Source organism: Laetiporus sulphureus (genome assembly GCF_001632365.1).
Source record: "Laetiporus sulphureus 93-53 unplaced genomic scaffold LAESUscaffold_51, whole genome shotgun sequence".
Taxonomy (NCBI): domain Eukaryota; kingdom Fungi; phylum Basidiomycota; class Agaricomycetes; order Polyporales; family Laetiporaceae; genus Laetiporus; species Laetiporus sulphureus.
Genome location: NW_024468560.1, coordinates 171,909 through 184,427, shown reverse-complemented (window position 1 = coordinate 184,427; position 12,519 = coordinate 171,909). Strand labels below are relative to the sequence as shown.

General features: G+C 53.5%; 5 protein-coding genes across 5 annotated transcripts; 3 read left to right on the top strand and 2 right to left on the bottom strand.

Annotated features, from left to right (window-relative positions):
• Nucleotides 1–51: 51 nt before the first annotated feature.
• Nucleotides 52–1,927, bottom strand: LAESUDRAFT_730503 (Creatinase/aminopeptidase). The gene is given in 9 exon segments (XM_040909853.1): nt 52–314; nt 464–477; nt 533–584; nt 604–720; nt 774–886; nt 936–1,071; nt 1,127–1,256; nt 1,343–1,776; nt 1,828–1,927. 9 exon segments carry the CDS (start codon nt 1,909–1,911, stop codon nt 204–206), a joined length of 1,191 nt encoding a protein of 396 aa, XP_040759904.1. The 5' UTR covers nt 1,912–1,927; the 3' UTR covers nt 52–203.
• A 123-nt stretch (nt 1,928–2,050) lies between these two features.
• LAESUDRAFT_730502 (uncharacterized protein) lies at nt 2,051–4,135 on the top strand. Its single transcript, XM_040909852.1, is given in 8 exon segments — nt 2,051–2,559; nt 2,620–2,726; nt 2,907–2,922; nt 2,959–3,068; nt 3,121–3,413; nt 3,498–3,568; nt 3,624–4,058; nt 4,078–4,135. 8 exon segments carry the CDS (start codon nt 2,104–2,106, stop codon nt 4,111–4,113), a joined length of 1,524 nt encoding a protein of 507 aa, XP_040759903.1. The 5' UTR covers nt 2,051–2,103; the 3' UTR covers nt 4,114–4,135.
• A 290-nt stretch (nt 4,136–4,425) lies between these two features.
• Nucleotides 4,426–5,555, top strand: LAESUDRAFT_745154 (putative HIS3-imidazoleglycerol-phosphate dehydratase; the record flags this gene model as incomplete). The annotated part of the gene is made up of 5 exons (XM_040911353.1): nt 4,426–4,479; nt 4,610–4,703; nt 4,760–4,854; nt 4,906–5,090; nt 5,141–5,555. The coding sequence occupies 5 exons, from the start codon at nt 4,426–4,428 to the stop codon at nt 5,235–5,237; spliced, it is 525 nt and encodes a 174-aa protein (XP_040759902.1). The 3' UTR covers nt 5,238–5,555.
• On the bottom strand, nt 5,417–9,000 carry LAESUDRAFT_794381 (CDC45-domain-containing protein; the record flags this gene model as incomplete). The annotated part of the gene is made up of 15 exons (XM_040913958.1): nt 5,417–5,605; nt 5,665–5,933; nt 6,015–6,018; nt 6,074–6,538; nt 6,606–6,649; nt 6,670–6,925; nt 6,980–7,137; nt 7,192–7,230; nt 7,297–7,515; nt 7,650–7,685; nt 7,825–8,125; nt 8,191–8,402; nt 8,446–8,708; nt 8,798–8,812; nt 8,865–9,000. 15 exons carry the CDS (start codon nt 8,998–9,000, stop codon nt 5,455–5,457), a joined length of 2,568 nt encoding a protein of 855 aa, XP_040759901.1. The 3' UTR covers nt 5,417–5,454.
• A 1,587-nt stretch (nt 9,001–10,587) lies between these two features.
• On the top strand, nt 10,588–11,589 carry LAESUDRAFT_730501 (EF-hand protein; the record flags this gene model as incomplete). Its single annotated transcript, XM_040909851.1, has 4 exons — nt 10,588–10,819; nt 10,924–11,071; nt 11,130–11,400; nt 11,472–11,589. Coding segments are annotated over 3 exons (468 nt in total), but the record flags the coding sequence as incomplete, so codon positions are not given.
• Nucleotides 11,590–12,519: the final 930 nt, after the last annotated feature.

The following is a 12,519-nucleotide window of genomic DNA, read 5'->3' as shown; positions in this document are numbered from 1 at the left end:
TGGCTAGGAAATGTAGACTCGAGAAAACATGATCAGCGTGGGACCATCGAATTCCAATAGTGAGTATATTCCCACGATTACAATTACAGCCTAGTCTATGTTATCGACGGCGCAAACACTGCCGAGTGCACTCCTCACAGCCCTCCTCGCAGCCACATTCAGCATACTATGGGGGAATGAGAGCTGCCGGTAATGTCATGGACTCAAAGGTCCCATGGGCTGGGGCTGGTCGCAGCACCACCCACTCCCGCGGTCAGCAAAACAGCACTCCCATCCTCAGCTACGTAGAAACAGTCCTCCAACCTGATGCCCGTCTACGTAAATCCTATCAGCCAATATCTCGAACATTTCATACGTGTCGACACACCTGCCCTTCCATGTAGATACCAGGCTCATCAGAGAATGTGTGTCCTGTGAGGATGACATCTGAGGAGCCTCCATGCAGCTATGGTGATTCATGAACATCAAGACCGATGCCTGTGCGATCAGGGTCGTCAGTCGTTTGCCCGCTCATTCGAAAAGCATGGCGTACCGTGACCAAGCCTATGCGTGAGATACTCTGCATAGCCTTGCGCGGCGAGTGTCTCTCGCAGCACGGTCTACTTCGGCAGTGGTTGTCCCATTTCGTGCGGCGTTGAGCGCATTAGCCTGTGCTGAATGCACTAGATGCCATAATCTCAGGTAGGCCGCATGGATCGTGGAGCCAGGGAGAGCGAATATCTACTTGAAAGCACCATTAGTCTGTTGAGGCTTGAAAAAGTGTAGACACATACTCTTGTGACGTCGCTGTGATAACCGTGCAGTGATCCATCGCAATCAATCAAAGCAAAGTCGTGCGCCCCCAGGACACGATCCGTGCCGGTGCCATGAGGAAGAGCAGCATTTTCTACCCAAAGTGAGACTTTGAAATGAAAACAACGCAGCCGGGATCTCACCTCCAAACAATGTGAAGGCGCTCGGGTTTTGCAGCCCGGCAGCGGAGAGCACCTTCACGATGAGCTGACGAGCATCGAATACACGCATACCTATGTATATGTTCTCGCGTACTGCACGAATAGCTAGAACGGTGACCTGACATGACTTCTGAATGGATACTGGAAAGCTCAATGTACGGCTGGCAACTCACCTCATTCACGCATTTCATGATCTTGAGCTCCTCCTCGATTTTTCTCTCCCTGAGCTGCCGGATCTCAACAGGCGCAAGCGTCACCTTGGACTCTGGTGATGCCTTCTGAAGGCCGTCCGCAACAAAGCTCCTCAGCATCCCGTCGAGGAATATTGCTCCTTCCCGCAGGTGAGGAATTGCGGACAGCGCCACATCATAGGGGTCCAGTCTTCCGACCATGCTGGAAATGATATATCAGAAGCACTTGGAATGGAAAGCAGCTTTGCGCGAGTAGCCTCGAATGCCGGCGTCAATATTGAGACACGAGCCTTCACCTGGTCTTCAGCATCGACCTCAGGTGAGATGATAAGCAACAGTGGTCGTTCCGAAAGGAACCATTGCGCCTCTGACAGATTAGCAAAATAACTGGCGCTCGCGCCGGGCTCGGCAATGTAGGCTGAAGCATTCAGCGAATGAAGGGTCTCCGCAAGCGCTTGCTGCCGCCGCACGAAAGAATTAGCACGTATCGGGGAAACGTGGGCGCAGTGGTCGGCAAGATGGGAGAAATCTGGCTCCGTGTTCAGACCCAATGAGCGAGATAGCGACTTTGGTGGGCCCGTGAGATGGTAGATGAAGATAATGATTTGTACGATGATGCAGGCCACTATTAGCTGAATACGTACATTAGATGCGGATATCTGAATGGACCCAGTCATACTCACGCGACCAAAGCGATGCGCATGGTTACGGGCTCGAGTGGCTCCACCAAAAAACGCACCAGGCAGGGACTGCGACTTTGAGTCCATGTTGCGGACGTCTTGGTGGTCGGCGAGAGAGATGGGCGGCCCGAGGCAGATGCCGTAATAACGCGTATCACGTGGTCGCGGTCGTCACAACGTGTCTCGTTCGCCCGGCCACACACGTCAATCTCAAGTTCTCTGCATGGACTGTCTCCTCCGGCTTCAGGTATCCTACACCTCAATTTTGAATATAGCAACATGGGTACAGACCTCCTGCTTGCCATGCTGGCGAGTCTGGTAGACCAGTCAAAGTTATACGAGCAAGAAGCCTTGCTGGAGGCGCTTCTGGCGTGCGATGGCAATGTGGAAGAAGCAGCCGCTCTGATTGCTCGCAGGAAGGGGAAGAACTCAGAAAATACCAATGGAAAGCGGAAGCGGAGGGCTGTATTGGATGAGTGGCTTGGTACGTCTCGAGCTGAGACTGATACATCGAATGCGATGAGGAGCACGTTCAAGTCTCGGTCATCCGCGCCGCGCGCTTCTCCAACCATGGATGAGACTAACTTCTCTTCATCTTCCCGTAAAAGCTCGCTCTCCGCTAGGGCGTATCGTGAAGCTTCATCTCCCAACGCTTCTACGTCAGAAAGTACCGGCTCTTCGGCCGCTGTCAGAAAACTCGACCGATCACCAGAATCCCCTTCCAAAGCGCGTGCTGTCATGAATGAACAATTCATGACACTTTTGCAACATTCTCCTTCCAAACGCGCCAATTAGCCCACAACGCGCTTACCGCCATTGATTTTAGGCACACCGGCACTAGTTGCACAACATACTCCATGTACACTGCACCTTTCCATTCTTCCACCAGAGCTTGCATGCAGGTGTGTATCGCTTGGTATATCTTTTTTATGGTAAATGTTGCATTCTGAGATGTCGAGTCATCTTCGTGAGCTCACGTTGGTGCAATTCGCATAACTGCATAATTGTTGTCGTCTTTGTCAAACGCTGTCACACTTTTTAGTGGCCTGTGAGTCTGTAGATTCTGACAAAAATGCTCATAGGTTATTTCACACGATGGTGCATGAAAGCCGAGATTGGCAGCGAAACAAATAGTGGTTGTTCGATCGCGTGGTGGAGAGTCCTCATAGGACGTCCTTCTCCACCAGACGCTCCTCTAACCAGGCAGAGGATGATGAGAACATGCAGCAAGCTGCTCAATATTGGTATGTGCGTAATCTCCTTCTCACTCGAGCATGCTTAACACTTGTCCTGCAGGTATAATGGTCGGCGCACTGAACCTCCTGCTACGTTCCTTCCTGCGAGGGAAGAAGCCTGCGTGCACATCGAGCGCGTCGTGAACCGGGAGATGCGTAAGCGGAAGCGATTTCCATTAGAATGGGGTGGAGAGCCCGGTACGCAGAAGGAGACAGGTTCGGGTGAGAAGATTCTATGGCGGGCAAACGTCGCCGCAGCGAATTGCTACGAAGGGGCAAAGGAGAGCGTTGGCTTTCACTCTAACCAACTGACGTATCTTGGGCCGTATGCAACCATTGCCAGTTTGAGTCTAGGTATGACGAATATCTCGCAGTATTCCTTCTTCAGTCTTGCTAACCTCCCCGCGACAGGGACCAGCAGAACGTTCTGATTACGAGAGGTTGTACCAACCGATGAGAGGGAAACGCGCAGTGCAAGGACGTATGACATCCCCCTTTCGCACAACTCAGTACGTACTTTAGACCGGATTTATTATGAGACTGACTATATTCTGCCTGTTTCAGCTGATTATAATGCATGCCTCCACGCAGGAGACATTCAAGCACTCAGTTCCCCCTCAAAGTGTTATAGACCTCTTTCACCCACCCTTTCCGCCCCCGCCTGATTTTTCTGCCCCGGACGAGCGCAAGCAGCGATCTACGGCCTCTCCGTCCAATTGCCGAATCAATATGACGTCCCGCTTCTATCCGCCTGATTTTAGAGCTCAGGCGACGCTGCGGTGCAACTGTGGTGTTCCATGTATCCTCCGGCCGGATATGAAGAACCGATATCGTAAACCAAGCGAGACGTCTGGACATGGTGAAGGCTTGAACCATGTCACTGTGGACGAGGGAACTGGACATCCACTGCGGAAAAACATGGTTGACAAATATTGGTGGACATGCTACGCTGGTGCGCAAAATGACGGCAAGGGATGTGGCTTCTGGAAGGTCATGGATGTAGTGACGGAGGGGCGAGGACCCTTTATGCTCCATGCCCAGGACTTCATCCTAGAGCACGAGAGCAATTCCTCCAATGTGTTCATATTTGTATAGCAGGATGCTCGAGCGTATACCTGCACTGACTTCCATTTCTGTTCGAGTACGGTAGTGTCGGGGTATCCTAGGGTTGAAAACGTTAAAAATAAACGCCCATGCGCATGCTTAACGTGAAGTAGCGCCGGCGATGTGGATCAGGCCAATCAACGATTGGATCTTACCACAGATCGACGATAAGGGCCCACCGATCATGCCCAATAGGAAAAACAGTTGAATCGTTATGAGAAAAGAGCCAGGCAACTCTTGTCTTCGCACTTTCACAGGCGCCATGGCGGCAAGGACGGCGAAGTTAGAGCGAAAGACAAATGAGACGCAGATTGAGGTCGCCATTGATCTCGACTGTCAGCCTGGCTCGGGCAAAGCGCAGGAAATCCGGGATAGAATTCCTTGATCATGCAAGTCGTAGCATGATACTCTGAACGTCTTGCGCACACAACCACTGGTTAACTAAGATGTATCATGCGCCGGCAAAGCACTCAGGCGTGTCGCTCACCATGAAGTGCAAGGGTGATCTTTGGATAGACGACCACCACAGTGCAGATAAGTGTCAGGTTATCTCGGGGCTCTCGGACTCAATTGACGAACGGAGACCACTCCACAAGACAGCGCTATTGCTCTAGGGACCGCGTTCAAGCAGGCTCTGGGAGAGGTCCGTGGCATCCGCCGATATGGAATCGGATTCGCCCCTCTAGATGAGGTACGGCCCGCGCTACTTTCTATGTCCCATGTTTCGAACTCATGGACTCAGGCTCTATCGCGAGCGGTCATCGACATCTGTTCGAGGCCGTTTTGCGTTACAGATCTCGGGCTGAAAACAGAGAAGATCGGGGATCTGTCTACGGAAATGCTCCCGCACATCTTCTACTCGTTCTCAATAGCTGCTGGTGTAACGCTTCACGTGGATGTTCTACGAGGAGAAAATGATCATCATCGGTAGGATGCTGGTTCAGAAGCATATCAGTGATGTACTGATTTAGCCGCAGTGCCGAATCCGCCTTCAAGGCTTTGGTTCTCGCCATTCGTCAAGCGATCGAGAGGACAGGCGGCGACGATGTACCGAGTACGAAGGGCATCTTGTGATTTCGAGCCAAGGAGACCGATTTTACAGTTGATGTATTGATTATGATGGACTGGTATTGACCATCCACGCCTGTGCGGCAGCTCACATTAGTATACCACAATCCAGTCAAGAGTATCCAAAAACTCGAGATTGTGTACTATGATTATACAGTATCACGATATCCGATGTGTTACACGAGAAAAACAAGATGAACCATCCATGGAGTTATGTGCATTCTCACCGATGCCCGTCTCCAGCTTCACACAGGGTTTCAAGGAAGACCTTCAGATCATCCTTGTTGATCTCCAGAATGCTCGTGTCGAACGACCCATGTCGCGTCCGTGCATTGCATCGCTCTTTGGCGTCTAAGAAGGCTAGGCCAAACTCGCTGTAGACCCGTCAGCATCGTCCACAAAATACTGAACGTTAGAGGAAATCAAGACGTACTTCTTACGGACATTGCCATACTCGAGCGCTGCCATGATACCAACGACGATATACGTCCCTTCCTTCTCGTTCATGCACCCCAGGACCAGGGGCAGGCTCTTGCGCTTGCTCCGTGAGAAGGCGGGGTTCGTGCCCTGGAGCCGGTCATGCAGCGTTCTGACTAGCCAGAGCGCAAGCCGGGAGAGAACACCAGGATGTGTGAAGAGCGCGAGGTCGGGACCTTGCGAGAGGATGACGACGCGGTGGCCGCGGAGTGTGCGGATGTCGTGCTTGTCGATGATGGACGATCCTTGACGCATGATAGCGCGATGCAGGGCCATGGAAAGCGGCAATGCGTCTCAGAGACGTACAATGCTGAGGAAGAATGTCAGATTACGGAATCGACCAGGTGCATGGGACGACGGCTCACTCGTTGAGGGCATCAAACGCGGTCCAGAAGTTCTTCACCCACCATGGCACGTCGCAGCCGCTATCCTCGTCCTGTTCATCTCCAGCAGCTATTGCGTTCGACGTCTTTACCACGCTGGCAGTGCCACCGGGAGGGATGTTCTCTCGCTCGTCATCTCTCCGTCTACATTGTTTGCCCCCATCCCAGACCCGCCCGCCTCCGGACCACTCGCCCCCGTTGCGTGCATTTTCCACCTCGACCTCCATGCGGATGCCGCAAGCTACATCCAGCAAAACGGATACCGCTTTTACGGCGTCGCCTGCGGAGAGCGGCTGTGATCGGTAGCCGTGACAGCGCGTGAAGGACGGATATGACAATTCGGCAAGACCGCACTCCGGGGCAATCTGGTCGAGTTTGCTTCGCAAGGAGAGCTTGAGATCCTTCGCCATGTGAGGGTAGGGCTGTTGTGTCTCGGGAATTGAGAATCTACGGATATAGATTAGACAACCTAGACAGATAATCACGGAAGAAGGATATGCGCGCGTTCACGCACCCGATCTTAACTAACAAGCCAGTCAATCTCTTCCTCCCTCGCTCCTTCCAAATGCCAAGTTTACTCGCGACGTAATTTGAGTGATACATCGCGTCGTAGAGTTCCAGTGGCGGAACATCATAAAGCGCAGCTCGTCCGCGGCATACGCGGAGTGGTCATCTGGATGTTGTGGCTTGAAGTCATAATTGTTGGTGGTGGACGCAGAAGGGCGAGGGTTGAGACGAGCGACTTCGTCATAGTAGATGGATTGGTACTTGTCGTATTCATCACGGGAAATTCGTGAGGTGGTGTATTGGTATGTCAAACCTAGAATAGCTAGCCTAACGGATTCAATGAGTACGCAAACCCCGGTCGGCTGAACTGTGGGAGCATACCATAGTAAGTCGTTATCGACACGCTCCAAGACAGTCGCGAGGATGTAGATCGTGCCGGATGCACTTTGTCCATGCCAGGTACTACCGGATATGTAGTGTTTCTCTAGTTTCGATGCATACTCGTCTCGCTCCTCTCTTGACATTCTGGCCAGCCGTCGCTATTACGATATTCCGTCATGATCGTCAACGGTCAGGATTAACTGTATACGCACCTCGATCCTTCGCCGTTTTCCGGACTTTTCTGGTTCGTACTACGAATGTTTCATAAGTGGCCTTCCACCTGGCGAATCTCTGTTCAGTTGAGGACGTGATCTCACCGTGAGGGCTTCCCAAGCCTTGCGCTCTTCCTGCGGGTCCTCTGCTCCGCCATCGTCCCAATATGACAATTCTCTCACTGTTCTCTCCACCGACTGCAACTCCCCTGCTATGCCTCCGACTCTCAGGTGGCCGTGATATAGTGCTTTGGAAGCCACTTGGAAAGCGACCACCTCTGCTTCGTGATGTCTGCCGCGATCATCTGCGCAACGGCCCCCACACTGCAAAAGACATTGCGCTGCTGTGAACCTCCAAGTGCACTGTCTGAAGACAGGATTGCTCACCACGTGAATGCTCGGGGCATGCCGTGTCCAGTGTACCCTGCTTAAATGTATTTTCCCTTGAACGTTTTTACCGAGCCTGGCGTTGCAGGATCGACAACGCATCCGACCTGGGTAGCGGATCAGTGAGAGGTTCGAAGCCGATCGTTCAGCTACTCGCGAAAGGGTCTCCGCTCGCGGAGTACCCCATAATGCCAGTCTGTGGAAGCTTTGAGCAACAGAGCCATGTCAAAGTGTACCGCGACTCACCCATTCCATCTCGGGCTTCCAGCCCTCCCCATATTTCCCCAGGAACACGCTCGGCAAGGACTTCCTCAGCGCCTCCGGACGCGCGGATTCACCACCGAGTCGTCCGCGACGTAAAACTAGTACGCGAGCAGCGTCACCTCGCGGGCACCACCGAGGATGACGAGCGGGTTCTCCTCGGGCGTGGGCACCGGGCGCAAACAGTACCCCAAGTCCTCGTTCGCGGAGAACAAGCTGCGCAAGAGCGACGCGGTGGTGGCGTTCGCACGGGTCGCCATGATCTGTCTGCGCGTCGGGACGATGCCTGTGGGGCTAAGTAGGTGCGGGAGAAAGTGTGACGCGTAGCCGTTCGTCGCGTGCAGGGCCTACGAACAGGCGAGCGTGCCCCGCGCGGTGGCGAGGTCCCAGAGCCGTGCGGGGCTGGCAGAGCGCGTGATGAGCGTGATGAGCGTGCGCGTGTGGAGCGCGAGGCTGAGGGAGGCGGCGGCAAGCTTGTAGAGCTGTGTGATGAAATTGAGTGGCCAGAGCTTGTGGCCGGGGATGTGCACACCGGGGTACGACGAGCCATGTCGCTGGATATTCTATGAACACGCTGGTCCCTGTAAGACGTGTAGAAATACTCACGGATTCCACCTCTGCCTTGTCCATCCACTCGACGTTGCTGAGGTTTACGCCGGCGAGCTTGGCCGCATCGTAGTCGGCCTGCATGTCCGCGACCTCCTCCGGGATGAACATCAGGTCGACATGGCCGTCCTCGACGAGGTCGACGGCAGTCTCGAGCTTGTGGTCTTTGATGATCTGCAGGATCGAGGACGCGGTGTGGTGCTCGAGCGTGAATGCGCGCAGCGCGTCATCCGTGCCGAACGTTGAGGCGAGCCGTTTGAAGTCTACGAAGACGGCGGGGTCAGGTGTCCGCCGTTACGGCCTGTTTCATTTCAGAACGTGCTGCTTTCATGGATCCGCTGAGCAGACGCACCTGTGGCGCCCGAGCCTGGTCGCAAACCACATCAGCTTCACGCAACGACATTGACGATCGCACTGACAGAAATCTCTCGCTTCAAGTATCACCACCTTCACAGGCTCCGTAACGCCTGCTGCCGCAAGCGCATTGCCCAGATGGTACGCCGCAGACATGCCCGTGGTCCCCGATCCGATGATGCACACGTCCGGGTCTTCCATGAACAGGCCCTCGCTCCCCGCCCCCGCGAGCGGGTTCGCACCGGGTGAATCGATCCAGAAGGACTTTGTCGAGTTGGGCACAGGCAACGGCGCAGGACCGTGCGCGGTCGGCAGGCGGAGGTTGACTTCATGGTCGGCCTAGACGTATAGCGGGACTGGTATGGCGGGCATCGCAAGTTGTATGAGCGGGAGCAGGAGCAGGGAGAGGAGCATGGTATATCAGCGAGGAGTATGTCTCGGAATCAGAATGACGGAGCAGCTGGGGTCGAGGCGGAAATCATTGCCCGGCGAGATAAGGTGTTCGTTCCAGCCGGTAAGACGAATTTCTCTTGATTTTCAGGACCGCGCATTCCAGTGCTTATGAGGGCGGAAACGACGCTGTGTTACAGGATGACAAGTAAGTTGGGCATGACGTGTTACTCTCGTCGATCGTTAACGCGTGCTCGAAGAGGATCGACAAATAGTTCCGCAGCTCCGCAAGGCTGCAATTCGAGGTGCAGATTGCCTGTAACGGGGTTCTTCCAAACCTAAAAAGGTTTTGAGCAATCCACCCTGGACCTGAATGATGCTTGATGCGTACAACAGGGAGTATCTTCCTCCGCGGTTCTTCCCATGGAGGAAGCTGGTCCAAAGCAAGCTCGAGTCCTTCTGTTTCAATACCAAGCCCGGTGGAAATTGCGTGCGTCGGAGCCATCCACACATATGGGTGGGGCGCATACTTGACCTTTCTCCGCATCGCCAGGCTCTTCCGCTCCGGAGGGAGGAGATCGAACATGACCTTGCCAGACACGAACGCCGTCGTACCCAGCGAGACTGCTCGTCGCCCGTGCCATCGTCGTACCGACAGATCCACTTAGGGCCCTGGGCGGGGACAGGTCGTGTAGCGCCGCGTCGATGTGCCAGCGGTAGAAGCGCGTGTAGCCCTTCTCCTCATCCTCGCGCGAGACCTGTGTCTTGTGGAAGGTAGTGGGCGAGGGGTGCTTGAGCATCGCCTCCGTGAAGCCCTCGTGGTTGTAGATGGCGCCGTTTTCTCCGTCTTGTTATTCCCATGTCCATAACTCTCCGATGTCGGATCAAAGGCCTGCCGATGTTCATCCGCCACTGTACTGTGCGAAGCGCGAAGACAGATAGACTGACCTTTGTAAGCCTGTACTGCTGACCAGGCGTGAGGTCCGCATCGCGGAAGAGCAAGACATCATACTGAGTGCATGACAGTGTCAGTCACCCACATTGAAGAAAGCGGAGAAGCAACGGGCCAAACTTGTAGAGAAGCTGCTTGAAGTGTTCCGGGGTCAGCTCGCTGGGATTGACGCGCTTGGCCTCTACGCCAAAGCCAGCGAGCTTGGAGGTCTCAGCGGTGGCGGAAACGGAAAGAGGTGCGATCCCAATGGTTTATGGTGTTGTCGAGCGCGCGCGGATGTGGGTGAAAAGTTGGAAACAGAAAGCAGATACGGTGCACGACAAGCGGCTAGGTCACAGGTTGTGGTGACGCGTCGCGCGTTATCACGCGTTGTCCTCGCTCTCTAGCGCCTGTCCTCCCACAATACTCTTTTTACCGTCATGTACTCGTTTTCTGCGGCATAAAAGGCCAAGCGACGCACATGCGTCCTTGCGCTCACCGACAGGCAAAAGCAGGAGATCAAAGAAGCGTTCGAGCTCTTCGACACGGACAAAGATGGCTGCGTCGACTACCACGAGCTCAAAGTCGCGATGCGCGCGTTAGGGTTCGACTTGGAGAAGGCGGAGGTGCTGAAGAACCTGCGAGATCATGACAGGATGGGACATGGACTGACGGACTTCGAAGATTTTGCGAAAATCAGTGAGTGCATGCTTTCTCGCGAAGACGTTCCACGTCATTCAATGTCATTCAATTTCTTTTCTCCATTTATCCCTCGATGGCGTCATTCTTGCTCCGTTCTGCAGTGAGCGAGCGCATACTGATTCATAATCCCATAGAAGAGATCCGCCACGTGTTTCAGCTTTTCGATGATGACAACAACGGCAAGATCAGCCTAAGAAACCCGAGGAGGGTGGCGAAGGAAATTGGTGACCGGTTGGAAGATGATGAACTGTACATCCCTCGTCATCGTCTCTGTAACGTGGTGGCTGATATCGTGCTATGCATTTAGGCAAGCCACGACCGACGGGTTCGACCTCGACCAGGACGGAGAGATCAATGAGCAGGAATTATTTGCGATCATGACGGATAATGCATAGGACATTTTTCAATCATTCTTGATTTCAGTCAACATCATGCACGTTTGTGTAGCTCAAATCTCTCGTCTGCTTGATTATTGAGTCTATTGTTATGTCTTTTCTTGGTAGGTCTCGGCTATGATTAATCATCTCAATGAATCCTTTTTATGCAATACATTGACTTCACTTCTCAGATAATCTTTCGGCCTGTATCGTTCTGAATATATCAATTGTACACAGACACGTCGGTGATATCGATGTTTATGTCAACTTCTTTCTGGAACCTCGGTGCTACACCGTCAAGCTCGCGTTTGAGGATTCGCTGATTATCGCGTGTTCCATGTGATGCATTGACCATCGCACAGAAACAAGGAGAGCGTCAGAATGGCGGAGATACCGGTGAGTCGTAGTACTATCCGCACACCACTCGAACACGATAGCAATGCAGTCGCAGATCACATCCAGGAACAGTTTATTTTTATCTCAGCCTATCTGAGTGCAATACTACTCAGAAGGTACGGAGCCAAGCACCGCTGATGCCGAACTGGGCGGAGGAAGGCGACTCACAATTGGGAGGCGGTCTGACGTGTCGGTCCGCTTGCCCGGGATAGAAAGGTGGGCGGCGTCATAAAACGAGGCACGGGGGCGACGGTGATCCAGCGAAACATTTGCAATTGGCCCGTGGGCAGTTTCATCATGTGAGCGTGTGACCGCTTTGGCCTAATCGTCGACATTTCGTCGTATGGCGCACGCAAGGTTCAAGGTTCACTTCGATCGGCGGAGAGCCATGGGGCTGACGTCGCTCTATGCGCGGTGCTCAGCAATAACAAGCACGGAACACAGCACGGCCACGCTGCCTGGAATAAGCGACCCACATGGTCTGAGCATAGCGTGAGATGAAATTCGCGGGCTATTCATACACGGAGGTGGACGGGAGAGACACTTTGAATACAACGGTATGAGGACTACATAACAGGTGCTAATTGACCGAGAGTACATGCAACTCGGCTCTCCTTCACCTCTTTCAGAAACCCCGTTGAGAAGTTGAATTTCTGTCATGAAAGCCCTAGCCATGAGAATACGTGTGATCGGGTGAGTGCGATTGTTCGAACGGGTGTGCATCACTCATGCTCTCCTACGCGATGGGCATGAAACCGGTGAAAGCGTACTTCACAAAGTCCACTTTTCCCACACAGCTGCAAGGACACTCTCAGCTGCTGCAATGTAATGCGTGATGGCTCGTGTACTGTGGCCAGGTATTTCAAAGCCCATACAATTCTATACCCGCCTTACACTAGATCCGACCGGCGTATGATGCAGCAC

Excerpts from the sequence above, each read along its gene's own strand:
- LAESUDRAFT_730503 (XM_040909853.1), bottom strand. The coding sequence starts at position 1,911 with ATGGACTCAAAGTCGCAGTCCCTGCCTGGTGCGTTTTTTGGTGGAGCC. Across the intron at positions 1,777-1,827 it reads ATGCGCATCGCTTTGGTCGC|CTAATAGTGGCCTGCATCAT; the intron begins GTGAGTATGACT and ends GTACGTATTCAG. Across the intron at positions 887-935 it reads CGCCTTCACATTGTTTGGAG|AAAATGCTGCTCTTCCTCAT; the intron begins GTGAGATCCCGG and ends CACTTTGGGTAG.
- LAESUDRAFT_730502 (XM_040909852.1), top strand. The coding sequence starts at position 2,104 with ATGGGTACAGACCTCCTGCTTGCCATGCTGGCGAGTCTGGTAGACCAG. Across the intron at positions 3,069-3,120 it reads CAGCAAGCTGCTCAATATTG|GTATAATGGTCGGCGCACTG; the intron begins GTATGTGCGTAA and ends CTTGTCCTGCAG. Across the intron at positions 3,569-3,623 it reads TCCCCCTTTCGCACAACTCA|CTGATTATAATGCATGCCTC; the intron begins GTACGTACTTTA and ends TGCCTGTTTCAG.